At 41.5% G+C, this 19,683-nt stretch overlaps 1 protein-coding gene and 1 pseudogene across 8 annotated transcripts in view; one reads left to right on the forward strand and one right to left on the reverse strand.

Annotated features, from left to right (window-relative positions):
* LOC145354800 (E3 ubiquitin-protein ligase MGRN1-like) overlaps nucleotides 1-19,683 on the reverse strand; it is a 160,136-nt gene that overhangs the window by 101,539 nt on the left and 38,914 nt on the right. For all 8 annotated transcript variants that reach the window (XR_013888904.1, XR_013888905.1, XM_080206290.1 and 5 more), the window contains exons 2-4: nucleotides 12,503-12,621; nucleotides 6,269-6,357; nucleotides 810-956 (exon numbers count right to left, since the gene is read on the reverse strand). Coding sequence is in view for 6 of the 8 variants with exons in the window: in XM_080206290.1 (XP_080062416.1) it covers nucleotides 810-956; nucleotides 6,269-6,357; nucleotides 12,503-12,621 (355 nt within the window). In the remaining 2 variants the exon portion in view is untranslated. The remainder of the gene's footprint in view (nucleotides 1-809; nucleotides 957-6,268; nucleotides 6,358-12,502; nucleotides 12,622-19,683) is intronic.
* On the forward strand, nucleotides 10,709-11,041 carry LOC145354630 (large ribosomal subunit protein eL33 pseudogene; annotated as a pseudogene).

A 19,683-nucleotide genomic window follows, 5' to 3' on the forward strand; every position in this document is an offset into this window, starting at 1 on the left:
GGATAATCAAGAATTCAACATCTTAAATTGCAAATGAGTGAAGTTTTGGGACCATAAACCATGATTACGCCTCCAACTACATTCACAGAAGTGAACAAGAAGTGTGCGCGCGTGCGGTGTGCGCTGGACCGGGGGTGGGGGTGCCTCACAAATGATAGGAGTTGAATGTAAAGATTATCAATTGTCATCCAAACTTGATAAAATGAATTCCTAGGATCAACAGAAGCCAAAGATGCAGCGTATAAGTAACATTCAGCGTACATCAATCCTTGGTTAAATTACACTTGGTGTATTGTGTCGATACCGACACGTTTATGTTTTATAATTAATTGCGTCTTACGGACCAAGGTACCGATTTGATGAAATTAATCACGATGAAACTCAAAACACTTTTTATATTGTCTCTCACTATTTTTGCAGTGAATAATCACTGGTCGAGTCCAAAGCTTTACAATTCTTACCTTAATTCCTTTGCCTTCCTCTTCTCTTTTCATCATGAAGAAGATACCTCTTAAATCACAGCTCTCCGACCAAGTTTCTAGTCGCCCTTTTTAATACTGATTTCTGCAACTATTTCTTTATCCAATTACATCTCTGAACTGCCTCGGGGTACTTTTCTATGTCAAAGTAATATATAAATGCAAAGCACAGAATCGTGCCAACTCGATTTAACGTAAACTGTGAAAAATTGAATATCGTTAACTCAAATCCTAAGCACCCTGAAACAGCTTCTCATATTTAAATTTTTTAGTACAGAACAACTGTATATGTTTGACTGATAATTGAATATGAGCAAGTTATTAACTTACACTGCCATGCCACTCTGAAATTCCTCTGTTGCCTGGCAGTAGATTGTTATAGCAACGCGTGCATCAGCATCAAAGGTGAACTCCACACTGTACAGCACTTTGGGCTTTGCATTCTCTTCATTCGGACTGTCAGCTTCATCCTTATATCTGCAAGAGAATAAACACACACGCGCACACCATCAGATATCAGCAACCTCGGCTCACTGCAATTAGATACGGGTTAAGTGACACGATTGAAGTGTCCTGTGCCGATGAAACCTTAAACAGGCACTTTTTTGGGAGGGAAAAATTTAAAAACTTGAAGTTTGCTCCTAAAATATTGCCCCCATCGACCCTCAACCATCTGCAAAAAGAGAGCACGAGCATTCATTTTATTTGAACTGCAGGTTTCATGAGCTTGCAGAAGTAAAATTTAACTGCTATTTATTTGCTGTACGCACATGAAATAAATGTTCACAATTCAAACCATCTACGTTACCCAAAAGCAAACAGAAGGTCGCCTGATCAAGTCACTTAAGTGTGAGTCACTTAATTTTCTGTAATATGTACCCTCCTCAAGACATCACTATTTATTTCCCCAAGTTCCTTAACATCAGTGCTTTTTGCAATAGTAAATACTCTTGAGAAATATTCATTTAGGATCTCACCCCTCTCTTGTGGATCTGCACATAGATGACATTGTTGATCCTTAAAAAGCCATACTCTCTCCCTTGTTATTCTTTTGCCCCTTACGTATTTGTAAAAACTCTTGGGATTCTCCTTTGCCTTACCTGCCAAAACAATCTCATGTCCCCTTTTTGCCCTTCTGATTTCTCTCTCAACTCTACTCTTACACCCCCTATACCTTTCAAGAGATTCACTTGATCCCAGCTGCCTGTGCATGTCATGTGCCTCCTTCTTCTTCTTAACCAAGGCCTCAATATCCCGAGTCATCAAGGGTTCCCTACTTCTGCCAGCCTTGCCCTTCACTCGAAGAGGAATGCACTTGACCTGAACCCTAGTTAACACACTTTTGAAAGCCTCCCACTTACCAGACGCCTCTTGGCCTTCCCACAGATTCCCCCAATTAATTTTTGAAAGTTCCTGCCTGATACCATCAAAATTGGCCTTGCCGCAATTTCGAATTTTAAGTTTTAGGTCAGACCTATCATTCTCCATAGCTATTTTAAAACTAATAGAATTACGGTCACTGGCACCAAAATGATCCCTCCCTAGTAATATAAATCACCTGCCCTTCCTTATTTCCCAAGAGAAGGTCAAGTTTTGCCCCCTCTCTAGTCAGGCCATCCACATACTGAATGAGAAATTCTTGTCGAGGATGAAAAATAAACATCGCACAAACTCCCATTCATACTGTAAGATGAGAATCCCTGTCCCCACCCTCACCCCACGTCTCCTGCTCCCCCACCCAATATTTTCCCCTTCAACACCCAGCTGGACTTTTATTAAATATGAAACCTCAGACAACAGCCATTATACAAATAAACATCGACAACAGCTACGGAGAAATGGACTTTATCAATTACATATTAACCCTGGGGGCCAGAGACATCACACCTTAATGTTCTGGATGTGGAAAGTACATCAAGATGAACGGGTTGCCTGGACCAAGGCAGGAATCAGGCTAAAGAGATTATAAATGTGCGAGGCACTGACCATCCAAACAGGGTGTCTCCAGAATCTGACTTGATATTTTTGATAAAGTTTTGTAATTAAAAAAGGGCAAGATAGTTGAGTCTTGGAATGCAGTCATAAAAGGAGGGTCAGAAATAGTCACCCGGTTAAAGCTCCAACCAGAAGGTCCAACTTTGAGAGCGTCAGCCAGATCCAAGGGGTATCGGGATGGAGGTTTAAAGATAGTTTGAAAGGTAGCAACTAAATCCTGACGGGTTTTAAGTTGAGAGTTAAGCAGAAATGTGTGGTTTTGCGTGGAATTTTATTGAAACAAAACATTGTTTCAAGTGCTGTGCAGCATCATTACAGTAGTTTAAAGCTCTTGGACTTATTAATAATAATGTTTGTGGTTGAATCTAAAAGTCTATGTCTGTCTGTCCTTTATCAATATCTAAAGTCAAGAACTGACAGTTAGAGTAAATGGAAGCGTGTACTTTTTACAATACTTTAGACATTTACAATGCATTGATAAAAAAAAACCCCAGAAGCTACTCATCAGTAAACCACGGCCCTAGAAATCTGGTTATGAGCCAAGTGGGATCAAATGGTATCATTTGAAAAAAAAAAGACAACTTCTTTGTTGTTCAACATTCCTCTCTCAACCAACATCAACAGAAGAGATTGTCTGGTTGTTTATCTCGTTTGCTGATTTGTAGGACCTCGTTTTGTACAAAAATTACAAACGTCTACAAAACAACAGAGCGGATTCCAAAAACAACTGCAAACTACTTTGGGAGATCCCGAGGAGAAGATAAAATTTGCATTTCTTTATGCCACCTTACTTGTGCTGTTCAATTAAACATGAACAGAAAATGTACTTTGGATCAGAAAATAAATGACAAACTTCAATCACAATGTATGCGGTTAACATTTATATTGAATGAATCATTACATAAACTTTTATTCATCTTTGGACAGGTAACCTTCTGATTGAGTTACGAAGGTTAATGATGAAGCTATTAACGTACACATTGGGGAACCTGCATAAATCAAATCAGTCGTAGGCTACTAAATATACAAAAAGGGTTAAATTAACAATGATAACCATGCTACTAAAATTATGCTACGTGTTTTATTTATTTAAAACATTTTATAACACCCATTTAGCAATTCTACGACTGCACTCTTAGCTCCTTCGTGACATCTAAGGTTTTGGCTTAACGCTGTTCTGAAGAAGCCTTGTTCGACTCAAAACTTAAACTCCATTTCTCTTTCCACAGATGCTGCCTGACCAGTTGATATTTCCATCATCTTAATTTTTATTTCTTAAATGCCTGCATTTTTCCAATTAAGGCAATACCCAATTGAAAATTCTATTACCGGACAGCCAAGCTCTAAAGAATTGTGGCTTGTAATCTAGTCTCTAATACAATTTACTCTTGACAATGAAAACTGAAGCCTTCTCGTCAACTCTCTGTACTGAACACTCCTCCAAAGAAGGCCAACAGAATCATAGTACGAGTCTATAATCAAAACTATTAGTCTGGAGACGGTATTAAGCCTCATTTCACGATATCTGAAACAACTTTCTTTAGCTTATTCAATTTTCCCCAATTTGACACAATGACGAATACTCAAATCATTGGTTACTAATGATTTAAGTCTTGTGGGGTGCAGTCGGTATTGTTCTTGCCTTTGAGCGGCTTCAACTCCCGTTCCGAAACTTAACGATCAAGGAAGCAACGTGGCCAGTTTATCACGAACCTGCAAATGCTTCGACCCCACACCAATGACAGCCAGTAAGAGTGGGAGAGATTCCCGGTCAGCCGTGTGACGGAAATTAAGTCAGAGCCTTTATCGTTGCTCTCCATAGCACCAGATTACAACATGTTTGTGAAAGTGCATGTTTGCGACAGTGCATGTTTGCGACAACAACTTAAGACTCAGTGATCTGTAATACACCACAAGAAAACTATGCCTTCAGACTGTGCCATCTTATTCTCACAGGAAAGGTTAAGGTTGTCTAACAGATAGATCTATTTCCACCTCTAAACTAGGTTCAGCTTCCATGACCATGCAATCATGTATTTCCTCTCATTGAAAGCTTGCGTACAACAGCATATACACAGTTGAAATTAACTCAACGACATCAGCTAGAAACATGAGAGCGATTGGCTGGTGAGTATCTTTTCTCCGAGCTGAGAGCTCAAACAATTCAAATCAGTGATGGTCACACATGTAAGAATAAGAGTATAAGAACATGGATTAATTTATTGACAAGTATGTTTATCTAGTATAGGAGAGATACAAATATTGTATTAAATTTATACTTTTACTGTTCATAGCGGGCAAGCTACAGACCCTACCCAAGTAGCCTGTGCGTGCAAAGCTGAAATAACAGTACCCAAAATTAGGTGTGATTCCGTTATTTGACATCTGCAGAATAATCCTCAGTACGCTAAGAGTTATGCTGACAACCAATTGAAGATTCAGTCAAGCTCGGTGCAGCGCATTTGATGTACTATCGGCTATATACATTAATACAGGACCATGTTCTCAGCAAACAGAAAGAACAGGTACACACATTGCATCTGTTTCAGCAAAACAAAACATATGACAGTCATGACCTGGCTCACTCCTCAGGGCAATGCCTTCATCAATCAGGGTCAAGTTGCCTGGTTTAAATTTCAAATAATAACCATCAGTCACCACGGTGCAGTCTCCGTGGCAACAGCCCTTCCACGTCTCTTTTCTTCAGCAATGATAATTGCGATTCTTACAGGTCTTGATACAGCTGCCTTACATAATTTGAATTGTAATTCAAAAGGAAGCATTACAATAACAGAAACAATTGTTTCGTTTTAATTATCAAGCAACTTTGAAAGCACAATCAGAATTAAGTCAAAAGAAACGGAGGAAGAAAACAAAGCAACGATTAAAAGAAAGGAGGTTTTTCCTTTTGCTTAGGGCTAGCAGCTCACGGAAAAATGCATCTCCCAGATGCTGTAATAATAGCTTAGCAGGAAGATAGAGGAAATATATACCTTAACTCTCATTAAAATGAATTAGAAAACTGATATAATGGAATTTGAAGGATTACTAAAAGTTCTAGGAGTGTAGACTCCTGAAGTACTAATTTATGTGGGAGAGAACTCATTAGCGTTTAGAAGAATGAGGGGAGATCTCATTGAGACTTATAAGATGATGAATGGGATGGATAGGATAGAGGTGGAGAGACTCTTCCCGCTCAAAAAAGACAGTAGGACTAGGGGGCACAGCCTCAAGATAAAGGGGAGGCGGTTTAGAACGGAGTTGAGGAGGAACTTCTTCACTCAAAGGGTGGTGAATCTCTGGAATTCTCTGCCCGTTGAAGTGGTGGAGGCTGCCTCGCTAAATATTTTTAAGAAGCGGGTTGATGGGTTCTTGATAAGAGAGGGGATTAAGGGTTATGGGGAGAGGGCGGGAAAGTGGAACTGAGCCATGACAGATCAGCCATGATCTTACTGAATGGCGGGGCAGGCTCGAAGGGCTAGATGGCCTACTCCTGCTCCTATTTCTTATGTTCTATTAAGCCAACTGTGCTGTCCAGTTATACAGGCAAAAACCTTATTTAAAACTAGGACGTTGCAGTTAACAATAATTGTGCATGGAGGACATGTGGGTGGGGAGAAATGTATAATTTGAAAATAAATCAAAGATTAAGGCTTTCTGGGAACTTGCTAAATAATCTGGGAGAAATGTAATTATTTGTTTTACAACACAAAACAATCAACACAGAATAAAACTGGACGTGTACAAATGAACGAATGAGTATTGCAAAAATGTAGCACTAGTTGTTTTTTTACCTGACCAAGCGAAGAGAGTCTTTTCGAATATTAACCAAACTGCGTAAGGTTTTCACAGGTTCGTGAGCAGCTGGCGTCACGTACGGAAACTAAGATTTAAAAAAAAGTCACATCAATATACAAACCCAGCTGTTTAATACCAAACGTAAAAATCAAGACAACTTTTTTAAAAAATTGCGTTTTTAGACCAGAAGGAAGCGTCAAGTATTGTCGCCAAGGGGTCAGCATAAAGACCACTGACTGTTCTGTACATTATATAGTTAATGACTTTGGGAATGCACTGCATAACTGCAAAGTCTGCACTGGACGTGAAACCTGGAAATGTAAAAATGATAACAAAAGGAACATTTTGCAGTGTTTGAATATGATCCAATTAGTGCAACTGCACCAAGACTTGATGCTTAAACCCTCATCCCTTTGTCATAAAGGCTACCGTATAATTTGCTTTCTACAAAGACGACTAGAACGGTACCATGGGCGAAGGACTTCGATTCTATGAGAATATCTTTGTAACAGAAAATTCTGAATTACTCAGGTGAAGAAGTAGGAGTGGGAAAATTTGAATAGCTCTTTGAAAGAGCTCGCACAGACAATAATCTCCTTCAGTGCTATACGATTGTATGATTTTATAAAATTGAACTCTGAAAAGCAAGCACGGGACAACAGAGAACTGCTAATTGAAAAACAAACCTTCAAACACTCAAAGCGAGGAATTTGGTCAAACCTATTGATCGTTATATACTTTCGTGAATGAGGATATCACTTACAGGGCCAGCATTTGCTGCGCAGCCCTAACTGCCCTGGAAAAGGCACTGGTGAGTCACTTCTCAAACCACTGTAGTTTATTTGATGAATGTGTAACCAGAGTGTTGTTACAAAGATAGTTCTAAGATTTTGATCCAGTGACTGCGGAGGAACAGTGACATGGAGTCAATAGGCCCTGTCGGAACCAAAACTGAACAGGTGGTTGCAGTGCAAGGTCACGTGATTGCTCTGTTGACAGCAGCTCCCGTCACTTTGCTGAAGATCAAAAGTACACGAATGGGAGAATTCATTGTATTGGTGCCGGGTAGTTACCAACGTTGTGGCTGGGCGCAGCTTGTTCTGCAGCACAAGTCATAGAACATAGAACAGTACAGCACAGAAATAGTCCAGCCCACATGTTGTGCCGAACATTACACCAAATTAAACTAACCCCTTTTATCTGCCCTTGGTCCATATCTCTCTATTCAGGTGATTATCTAAGAGCCCTTAAACGCCCCGATCGTATGTGCCTCCATCACCACCCTCAACAGCGTATTCCAGACACCTACCACTCTGTAAAAAAAAACTTGCCCCTCACATCTCATTTGAGCTCTTCCCCTCTCATCTTAAGTGCACGTCCCCTCAGATTAGGCATTTCGATGCCGGGAAAAGGGTTCTGACTGTCAACACTATCTGTGCCTCTCGTAACTTTCTAAACTTCTATCACGTTCCCCCTCAGCTTCCGCCACTCCAGAGAAAGCAATCCTAGTTTGTCCAGCCTCTCCATATATAGCTCATCGCCTCTAATTGAGGCAGCATCCTGGTAAACCTCTTCTGCATCCTACACATCCTTCCTGTAATGTGAAGGAGAACCTGAAGAAAACCCAACACTCTAACTGTGGCCGAACCAAAGTTTTATAAGTTGCAACATGATATCCTGACCGTTGTACTCAATGCCCCAACCAAGAAAGGCAACTAAGCGAAAAGCCTTCTTTACCACCCTATCAAATTATGTTCTACTGCTAAGCTGTTGTCAGGGCCCATTGCGTTGGCAGTGTCTAGTGCCTTCAGTTTTTTTTTTGTCATGTCTACAGGTGTGGCACTCTTCAATCAAAATGATTCAGTCAAACATTTTGCATGAAATATATGATAAGATTCAGAGAAGGGCAGTAAGGAAATAAATAAAATTATTCTGTAATTTCTTACTGGGAATGGTGAAACGTGAATGTGTTTGGTGCCACAGAGTGCAACAGGCTCATTTATCATCACTGTTTCGCTGCCTGTCAGCAGCCTTCCCATTGTGGCTGGGACAATCACACTCAGTTTGCGCCTCGGCACAAAAAGCACACGTAATTATCCCCAGCGTAAGAAATTGACAATCGTGCAATTGGCTCCAAACTAAAAATACTTCAAAGCTGAAAATGGTTAGCATTTTTACTATATTTCACCAATTTGACAAAGTCCAAAATGCTGTATGTATAATTTTGTAAAATCAAAGTGCGTAAATTCTTTACAATCAATGAAATACTTAAAAACTGGAACCACTGTTTAAAAAAAAGTATTCACACAGAGCACATCAAGGTGTCACAAACAGATACGTAATGAACAGTTCATCTGTTTCACTGAAGTCGATTCATGGCTAAATTTTGCTAAGAATTCCCTTTGACTCCTCCAAAATAATGCTGCGTGTCTTGCGTAAACAACTGAAGGGGCGGGTGGGGCTTAGATTAACATCTCCTGGGAGGATAATGACATCACCAACCCTTCAAAACTCCCTTTATACAGCAGTATCAGCCTAGATTTTGTGTTCAAATTTCTGGACTGGAACTTGAACCCAGAGATGAGAGGCTAACCAATTAAGCCATGGGAAATACCAAAACTCCTGGGTCGCCCTCTGGGTATCTAAACTTCACACAAAGGATAGGAAATGTGCAAGACAGCACTGACTCCAGATGTTCCAGTCTCATTTGGTAAAGACTTCAATTCAGAACTCCGCCACACAAAATAGTCAGTCCAAACGCAACCAGTGGTTTGTGTTGATTTAGCGGTAAAACTACAAAATGCGCTTTAACAACCTGGACTAAGAGGGCGAGAGAAAGTCGTTAGGATTCAACTCCTGGTTGCTATCCAAATGTATGAGTATGGATATCAGGTGACCAGGTATAATGATGTCTCTCCAGTTGAATAGCTTGCCAACACTCACTAACTGGGTTCACATTAAGTGAAGTAGCAGAGCGTGGCTAGTCACAAGAATACACCAGCATGAATCAGCAGATGAAGAACAGAAGATAAATTATGTTTTTTTTAACCGAACAGAACTTCAGTCTCCACAGAACTTCATAAATTCATGTCTATTTCAACGTTACTTCACTCACAACAGTACTGACAAGCGCCAAATCATCTGAATTTTATTCATTACCTCAATTTCCAACAGCAGAAAAAGCATAAATCATTCTCTCTGGACTTCAACTGTTTAAATTCATTAAGATGAATGAACAGGTTGCAAAATATTCTATACAAAAAGGAATGTTGCCAGAAAACAAGTGCACAGTAACTGCTGATATCGTCTCTCTTTTTAAAGGAATGCAAATTTTCTGATACGTTTCCACGATGATTCAGACTGTAAACTTCTCTAAGAGCAAAGCCGAAAAATAAACATCCTTCAGATACAGCTCCCATTCTGCTGTTGTCTGGGAATAAGAATGGAAAGCTCATTCATTATGTCAGTCATTTACACGAGCGTGCCAACATTTTCTGTTATCGTTGGCAGTAGAGATGCAAAACTACTGAACTCACAGGCAATGAGTACTCAAATTGTGAAGTGTTAAGATCCCCATAGAGACCAATAATTTTTTTAAAAATACAAATTTCCCAGTGACCAAACCAAAGGATCACATGGCAAGATTCCACATTTTCTAACTTGTACTGCAACAAACAAAAATCAACACTGACTAAAAGTTACTTACCAGGCGACGAATACAGCAAAACTGCAGAAAAGATATTTCCGATTAGCTTGTCAGTCTAACCCAAAACCCTATGCCATGTTTATAAATTACACTGCACTCAGTAAAACATCTTCTGTTTAAAGACTCAGTTTTAACAGGGTCTCTTCTCCCTGTTCCTACCAGGATAAATCTCCCACTGTCTTTTTAAATAAAGTCTCCTTCACTCAATCTTCTGAGCATAATTCATTGGACTTCCAGGAGCATGGCAGTCTTGGCAACTCCTTAAGTCTTCATCACGCCACAAGCCCTGTTCTTCAAACAGGGAATCTGTCCTCGTACCATTCTGTGCTTTTCTTCTGCCTGGTATACCGGCACCTGTTATGGACCTTCTTATCCGAGCCTCTGGCTGACTGGCTCAGAGTCTGAGTTTGCGCACAGCGAGATCAATTGCCTCCTCCTTTATGTCAAGGTGTTAAAACTTTCAGCAAATTTTGAGTTTGCCTCCACACAAGTTGGTCACGTGGATTTGTGTCTCTGAGCAGATGTGGTATGTGGTCACATGGGTTTGGCTCAAGGTAGATAGGAGGTCATAACCCCCCTTCCCAACTACACTATTTTACCTCAAATTAAAGGGCCCAGTTTAAAAGATAACGGTCTAAAAAGTCCAGCGTTCGTAACGACGGACTTTTGAAAACAGCAGACCTATTTGCAAAGCTAAGGCGGCGATCCAGCTGCCTCGAGCGCTCTCGCGATGCCCGGAAGATCACGGTGCAAAGCTGTGTTTACTGGCGAGAAACGAGGCCTTCGAGACCAAAGAGAGCACGCTGCTCTCCTCAAGGTTGAGAGTGTTTATTGCCACGTTGAAACAGAATTTGACCCGGGCAAGAGACGTGCTTACGTCAACAAAGCAAAGAACAACGCTGTCACTCCTGGCGGTAAATCAAACAAGACTCGTGTCACTTGAGGTAAAGTGACCCGTGCTCGTGGAAACAGTGGCACGGTGCGAGCCAAGTTCCACAGTAACCTGCCCGCTAAGGCTGTTGGGCACAGGATTCGTGTGATGCTGTATCCATCAAGGATTTAAAGCACAGCTGTACACAAATTGACAATAAATAGTAAAATGATCTGAAAAAAACTTCAACAAATGCACTGACACTGGGAACAAAGGAGACAAACAAACCTGACAGATGTCAGACTGAGAAGCTGGAGTACTTCTGGTTCTGTCTGGACAGGAAGGGAGTCAGTTTTGTTGCTGCACATCTGTACAAAATATCACAATTGTTCCAAAAGTTGCAAGGTTCAAACTAAGTAATTATTACAAAATAATCTCAAGAACTATTCATACCACTTGCAATCATTCACCTAAAATCATAAAATTGTCAGGCACTGCCACTGTTCATTTGCTGCTGCACATTGTGTCCAAAACCTAACAGTTCCTGTGGTGCCTCATCCAGACGATTTCCACTTCTAACTGTTCCTATGTTGTCAGCACATCTTTCATAAGGCTTTCCATTCCACCCAGATCATCATTCCTGGACCTTGACTTTCTCTTGTATAATGCTGTCCCTTGGAAGCATCATTTGCAGACATGTGGTCAAATTTCAGAAACATTCTGACAGCGTGCTGGATTGTAAAAACTTGCTTGAAATCAACGTACGCACTATTAAAAATACCCCACTCCTCAACTTCCTCCATGTCCCTGGCAACTGATTCAGGCTAAACCCAAGAGCAAATCATCTTTGCGTCATGCTCAATCCCAATTCAAACCTCCACCAAAACCAGCTCCAATCTTAATCCATCTTAATTTCTACCTCACACATTAATGCAACTGAAAGACTTATCCGTGACTTTGTCATCTAGATTCTTCAGATTAGCTTAACGAAGTCCCTCTCTTACAAATTGCACCTTCTCCAAAAACTCTATCCCATATCCTCTCTTGACAGCAACTTCAAATTATTCTGTCCAGTTCATCAGCTCTCCTCCAACACATCGATCTCAAATTCATTCTAGCTATCCACAAGTTCTTCTGTAACCTCTTCCCTGCGAGCTCCTCTAGATTCACGTCCCCACACGTGCCACTATTCATTTGCTCAGGCTCTGCTTTCATCACGTTCCACCTTCAGGCACGGAGCTTTCAGTTTTCCTGATCCAATCCCAGTTAATTTCACCAAACGCTACCACGCTCGCAATCTCTCTCCTTCAAAAGCCTTCTCAACACCTCTCTCTTCAATTGTGCCTGCCTGCTCCTACAATTGCTCAGTGTTTGTTTCCATTCGTCTCCGAGTGCCATGCAATGTTTTACTATAATAAAGGCATTACACAATTGCAAGCTTTTGCTTTTGGCTCTGAGCCTGCATTTATCTGTATTCAGAATGAAACCAGGAAGAAGGGATTTAATCTTTGAGGCGTGGGAGAAGAGGAAAAGAGAAGTGCTTTCAAATAACAATGTCCTCTTGTGAGCACAGAGAAAATTTGCTAAGTTGTTGCTTGGCACTGTTAGTTTGTTGCATCAGTTTAATATAGATAATTTAAAAAAATACAATACCTGAACAGGGCGGTTTCCCAAAAAATTCAAATCCATGTTCTCACCGAACAGGTATCCCTCAGGATGTGGGGTATCAAACTTCTCGCCACCCATGAAGAAATGACTTGCAAAGTAATTCCCTGAAATATCAAATAGTAATCTAGTTACAAACAGTCCTTTAAAAGTATTTCTTTCAATATTAGGAAGTGGAGATCACTAGTATTTAATACAATTCAGAAATATATTGCGGTAAACTTATTTATTAAGGTATAGATGGGTCGACTCACTCAAAGCCCACAAAATTTTTTATGGAAACAAGGATTAAATTAAGTCTTAAAAATGTTTGGATGTATCCATCACAGGAGTGTAATTTCAGACACCAGTATTGACATATTGAAAGTATTAACAAAAAAATACTTGGGGATGAAGCCAAAAAGTAGACTGACGCACAAAAAACCATTACACCAGTTTAAACTCTGTCTGTTCATCTGTGGTAATTATACTTTATCGTCTTAAGATCAAGGGCAGACTTGAATGCACTTTCATAGCAGAATACATTGGAGCATTATACCAATGTGATCGCCAGTCATAAAACAGTCAGCTGATTTGCTACGCACAATGCCACGGAATAACTGATCTTTGTCGTCACATTTCTGCCTGCTTTCAGGCAGAATGTAAACGCTTTCCTTTAATCAGCACGTGGAGTTTCAGTCTTTCACCATTCCGATCAACTAATTTAGACTTCAATTTATCAGATGTATTGTCCATTAGCGTTCCACCCAAAATATTCCACGGGAAAAGATCTTGGATCCTCAACAACTTATTCCGTTCTCCTAAGAATAATGTTACATTGTTTAACAGCATCAAAAAAAAACTGCTTTCAAAATTTTGGTTTTGCCTCCTTCAACCCCTTTCCACAAACATCCAGATGCATCCTCCACTATGTTCAGAATCTTACCCAGCCTTTGGGGGAACCAATTCGCCCTCACATAGGCCAGCAAATGCCCAAGTGCAGCAATCAGTCTCCAATATTAATGGCACTATGCAATGGCACTTTGTGCGACAGTTCACGGTTTTAGCAGCATTTTAACTTTTGGAATGGGTTGTGAAAACTAATATTTTCGACGATTTTGCCTTAAAAATTAGATCAATGCCCAATTTTTCTGTTTAACATTTCTGAGAAATGTTAAGAAATCACTATGCAAGTTTTATACGTCAAATGGAAGGCAGGAAGGTACTGTTAAATTGTGATATTATGTTGTTAATTCAGCAGCAGAGTGCACAAGCACAGCTCAGCTCCAAATCCAATACGTACTGTACACTGAGGGTGGCACGGTGGTTAGTACTGATGCCTCACAGCGCTAGGGACTCTGGGTTCAATTCCAGCCTCAGGTCACTGTCTGTGCGGAGTTTGCACGTTCTGTGTCCGCGTGGGTTTCCTCCGGGTGCTTTGGTTTCCTCCCACATGCCAAAGACGTGCGGGTTAGGTTGATTGGCCACGCTAAATTGTCCCTTAGTATCAGGGGACTTGCTAGATAAATACGTGGGGATAGGGACTGGGTGGGATTCTGGTCAGTGCAAACTTGATGGGCCAAATAGCCTCCTCTTGCACTGCAGGGATTCTACGGTTCTATAGATTTTTTTTAAAGTAGCCAAGTGTAAAAACAATATATTTTTAATTACTAGTATTGTTATGAATTCATATTTGATAACTGGTCTTACATTTGCAGTAGCTAGATATTTAATCGAGGAATATTTGTCTGTCACTCTCCTCTAATTACAATAATGAAGTGACGAGCTAGTATCAGTGAACAGTACCGTCGCTCACATGTTCTCCTGTGCTTTCCTGTTTTTTGAGCTCATTAAAGGAAAATCCCCACACCGATGCCAAATTTATAACAAATCCCTGAAATGGGATAGAGGATTTGAGATGTTTTTCACCATAATGCTACGTAACGACTGAACAGTCTTGTAATTGACCTAATTGCGTCAAATAATTCCATAATATTTCTCAGGTTTTCTCACAGCAAAACTTTTAGGTACTGCAGATAGAGAATCTAAGGATTAAAACTGATATCATACGGCTGCAAAGTGTAATATACGACAAATGACTTGCAGTTTCGGATGGAATTGAAGGCAATACGGAACGCGCTAATCAAATTATAGGATAAGATTTCTCCTAGACTGTTGAGGGAAGGAAGCAGAACAGAAATAAAACTAAATGTCTCAAAGGTAACAGATCTGGAATGAATAATAAATACTATGAACAGTAAGCTACAATTACACCACTCTCAATTCAGAGGAAGACTGACTGTTCCACACATGCACAATATGATATACACGAGCTTTTGACCTCCGATGAGATTCTTAATAAAAGCCAAACAGCTGGTGTACACTCAGCGCATATCAGTGAATGGCAACACAATGGCCAGAGATTGCTTCAATTTTTTTAAAGTTACATTTTGGGCTCGCTTCATTTTGGCTGCTCTTTCACATCGACGAGAGTTACGCGTGTTCGACTCTCTCTGCCAGATGATCCTACTACCAGTAAAAACAGTTAAAGATGTGCTTACGTCCAATTTATTCTGCAGTTTGTCACTGCAGTGGCACAAAGGCATTGAATCAACACTGCCCACGTTGAAGCTAAAAGTAACGTAGCATTGTATAAACAAGTTACAATCCGGACCAAAACTTTGTTCAGCGGGATGGGTAGGGTGGAAGAAACGCCACAAAACAAAATTACTGTCACTCTCCATTACTATTTAAAACATTCTTGTCATGGAAAATAAGCGGCAGTTCAAGGAAGCTCCAATAATGCTGGGAATTGATTGTAAGCACTTTACACATTACTGCACAGATTTGAAAGCATCTGCCAAACACAAACACCAGCTGCCACATTTTTGCAAACTGAAGCAAAACTCCAGCTTTTAAACTAAGATTTTCCACTCATCACTGGAAGGAGATACAGGGGTCGTTCCCAAGGACTGGAAAATTGCCAGTGTTACACCCTTGTTCACAAATTAGTGCAACAAAAACAAACCCAGCAACTACAGGGCTGGCAGGTTAACCTGGGTGCTGGGGAAGCTTTTAGAAAGAATAATCCAGGAAAAACGGGACAAACGTGGATTATTTAACGCAAGCCAACAAGGGATAATCACGTTTAACTAACTTGATCTGAGTTTTTTGACGGGGTAACAGGGAGGGTAATGCAGTTGTAATGCACACGTGAACACGAAAAAGATGCTTTAAGTTTTATATTATAGACATGCTGAAGTGCACAGCACGTCTATAATATAAGCAAAAAGGGACAGCGGCAGCATAGATACAAAGTTGGCCAAATGACAGGAAACAGCAAGTAATGGCGAAAGTTCTAAAAACAAAGTGCTAAAATCCTCAAAGGTCAAACAGCATCTGTGGAGAGAGAAACAGTTTACAATTCAGGTCGGATATGACTATTATGAAATTTCCCAGCTCTCACAGTATTCTGCTTTTATTATTATATTTTATTGTAGCGGTGAATGGCTGTGTTTCAGACCTGCTAAAAGTACACAGAGGATCCTCAGGGGTCAATAAGACCATTGCTTTTCCAGATATAGATCAAGGACCTCGACATGGTGTATATGGAGCAATTTCAAAATTTGGAGATTACACAGAACCTCGAAGTACTGAACTATGAGAAACATGATAATTGACTTCGAGAGGATCGAGATGGGCTGGTGAAATGGGTAGACGTGTGGCAGATATTCATGATGCAGAGGAGTGTAAAGTCTTACATTTTGATGGAAAGAAGAAACAGAAGGCAATATAAAAAAGGGTACAATTCTAAAGTACGTACAGAAGAAGAGGGTTCTGGGAGTAAATGAACACAGATCAGGGAAGGTGGCGGGGTAAGTTGAGAAAATGATTAAAAAGGCAAAAGAGATCCTTGGGCTTGATAAATGGGAGTGATGAATACAAAGGCAAGGAAGTATAATGACCCCTTGTAAACAGCAACTTGGCCACAACTGGGCATTGCACTTTAAAAAGTTAGTGAATTCTTCAGAGAGAGTGCGGAAAATATTACGAGAACAATCCAGGAGATGAGAGAGTTCAGTTACATGGCGAGATTCAAGAAGTTGGTCGTCCTCATTAGAAAAGAATGAGATTTGACAGAGTTATTGAAAATCATAAGGTGGCTTGACAGAAAGAAAGAAACTATTCTCAGCGGTGGAAAGATCGAGAACCAGGGGCACTAATTTGAAGTGAACGTCGAAAGAGTCAACGGCAGCATAAAACAAAACGCAGCGATTATCTGAGAGTATGACGGAGCAGTTTCCATTGTGGCACTTAAATGGGAATTGGTAAGTCTTTGAAGAGAAAAGAAAATGCAAGTGTATAGGGAAAGGCAGAGTGGAATTAGCTGAACAGTTTGCAGAGAGCTGATATGGCCATTAATGGTTTGAATGACTTGCTTCTGTGCTCAAACCATTCTATAATTCCACATGGTTGGGAATTAAGAATTTTTCCTGTGGGGAAAAATTGAATATGCTTTCTTTGGATCAGAGGATGATGAGGGGAGATTTAATTGAGGTGTCCTAAAATTATGAGTGCTATGGATAGAGAGTGATTAGGGAGGACTCGTTCCCTTTGGAGAGAGTTGAATAACGCGGAGATGCCGGCGTCGGACTGGGGTAAACACGGTAAGAAGTCTCACAACACCAGGTTAAAGTCCAACAGGTTTATTTGGTAGCAAAAGCCACGAGCTTTCGGAGCGCTTGCTGCCCCTTTGTCAGCTAAGTGGGAGTTCTGTTCACAAACAGGGACATACAAAGACACAAACTCAATTTACAACATAATGGTTGGAATGCAAGTCTTCACAGGTAATCGAGTCTTTAAGGTATATGCCACATCCTGGAAATCAAGATAGAATCCATATTCTCAATTTGCATTCAGGATGCAGGCCAGCTGCGAAACTCTGCCAAGCAGAGACAAAGGAACTACACCATTTACATGCACACAAGAACAGGAAACTTGAGAAACTCGGCATCACCACCAGCAGCAACCAAGCTTTCCCTGATACCACTGCAGGGAAATCCATCGTCAACTTGTCAGACTATATACTTCAACCAGATGAAATCGAATTTCTCAGCTGAGGACTCAATTTCTGCTCCACCACCAAAATAGACCCTGTCAGTCTCGCTGCAGACACAGGAAAAATTCATCAGGTGAATGAGGCTGCAGGAGTTCAGGAGGAACTTCTTCACTCAAAGGGTGGTGAATCTCTGGAATTCTCTGCACGTTGAAGCGGTGGAGGCTACCTCGTTAAATATATTGAAGTCACGGGTAGATAGGTTTTTGACAGACAAGGGGATTAAGGGTTATGGGGAGAAAGCGGGAAAGTGGGACTGATCCGCTATCAGATCAGCCACGATCTTATTGAATGGCGGGGGAGGCTCGAAGGGCTAGATGGCCTACTCCTGCTCCTATTTCTTACGTTCTTATGTTCTTACATTCTTACAAGCCCCAAGAGGCCAACACAACGAAACAGCCAATGAACCGGAACAGTCGACAGAGACATCCACAGTGCAGCAACCGAAAAAGAAAAAGCCAAATTGGACTCCTCCGGAGCTGCCCTTGACTTGACGTGTACGCCCAAGCCGTCAGGAGGTGCGTCAACACCAGATTCATCCGCTGTACTCACAAGACAGCCCCAAACGTCACCCAAGCACAACACAATGCCACGCGCACTCTCAACCACAGCATTGTCATCAAACCAGCAGACAAAGAAGTGGCCATCGTCATACTGAACAGAACGGATTGCTGCAAAGAAGCGCACCGACAATGAACAACGAGGAACAGTTACCCGCAAATCTGACCGAAGAACACACCCGTCAACTCAACAGACTAATCGAGACCTTTGATCCGGGGCTTCAGAGTACCCTCCACGCTCTCGACCCACGTACTCCCCGCGTTGGAATCTCTACTGCCTCCCAAAGATACACGAGGCAAACAGACCCAGGCATCCCATAGTATCGGGCAACGGGACCCTGTGCGAGAACCTCTCTGGCTACGTCGAGGCCATCCTGAAACCCAAAGAACCCCCAGCTTTTGTCGCGACACTACGGACCTCCTACAGAAACTCACGACACACAGAGCAGTTGTACTAGGAGCACTTCTCATCACAACAGATGTCGCAGCAACTACACGTCCCCCACGGCGAAGGCATTGCTGCAACTTGTTCAGTACTCAACGCCAACTATTGCCAGTTTCCAAATGCAATTTTACAACTTATCCGCTTCATCCTGAACCACAATGACTTCACCTTCAACAACCAGTTCTTCACCCAGGCACATGGAACAGCCACGGGGACCGAATTCACACCTCCATATGCCAACATCTTCATGCACAGGTTCAAACAAGGCGGCTTCACCCCACAGGACCCTCAACCAATGCTATACACTAGATACGTTGATGACATTTTGTTCCTTTGGACTCATGGTGAACAATCACTCAAACAACTATACGACGACATCAACCAGTTCCATCCCATCATCAGACTCACCATGGACTACTCTCCTGAATCGGTTGGATTCTTGGACACACGCATCTCCATCGAGGACAGTCACCACAGCACTTCACTATACCGCAAGCCCACGAATAACCTCACGATGCTCCACTTCTCTAACTTCCAATCTAAACACATTAAAGAAGCCATTCTCTACAGACAAGCCCTCCGTGTACACAGGATCTGCTCAGATGAGGAGGATCGCAACAGATACCTACAGATGCTGAAAGATGCCCTCATAACAACAGGACATGGCACTCGACTCATTGATTGACAGTTCCGACGCGCCACAGTGAAAAACTGCACCAACCTCCTCAGAAGACAAACGCGGAACACGACAGAGTACATTTCGTCATCCAGTGCTTCCCCTGAGCGGAGAAGCTACGACATTTTCTCCGGAACCTTCAACATGTCGTCGATGAAAACAAACATCATCTCGCCAAGGCCGTCCCTACACCCCTACTTCTTGCCTTCAAACAACCGCACAATCTCAAACAGACCATTGCCCGCAGCAAACTACCCAGCTTTCAGGAAAACAGTGACCGTGACACCACAAAACCGTGCAACAGCAGCCTCCGCAAGATGTGCCGGATCGACACAGACGTCATCGTCTCACGTGAGAACACCATCCACCAGGTACAAGTCCATACTCTTGCAG

Source organism: Carcharhinus amblyrhynchos, chromosome 18 (genome assembly GCF_965287045.1).
Source record: "Carcharhinus amblyrhynchos chromosome 18, sCarAmb.v2.hapA, whole genome shotgun sequence".
Classification (NCBI taxonomy): domain Eukaryota; kingdom Metazoa; phylum Chordata; class Chondrichthyes; order Carcharhiniformes; family Carcharhinidae; genus Carcharhinus; species Carcharhinus amblyrhynchos.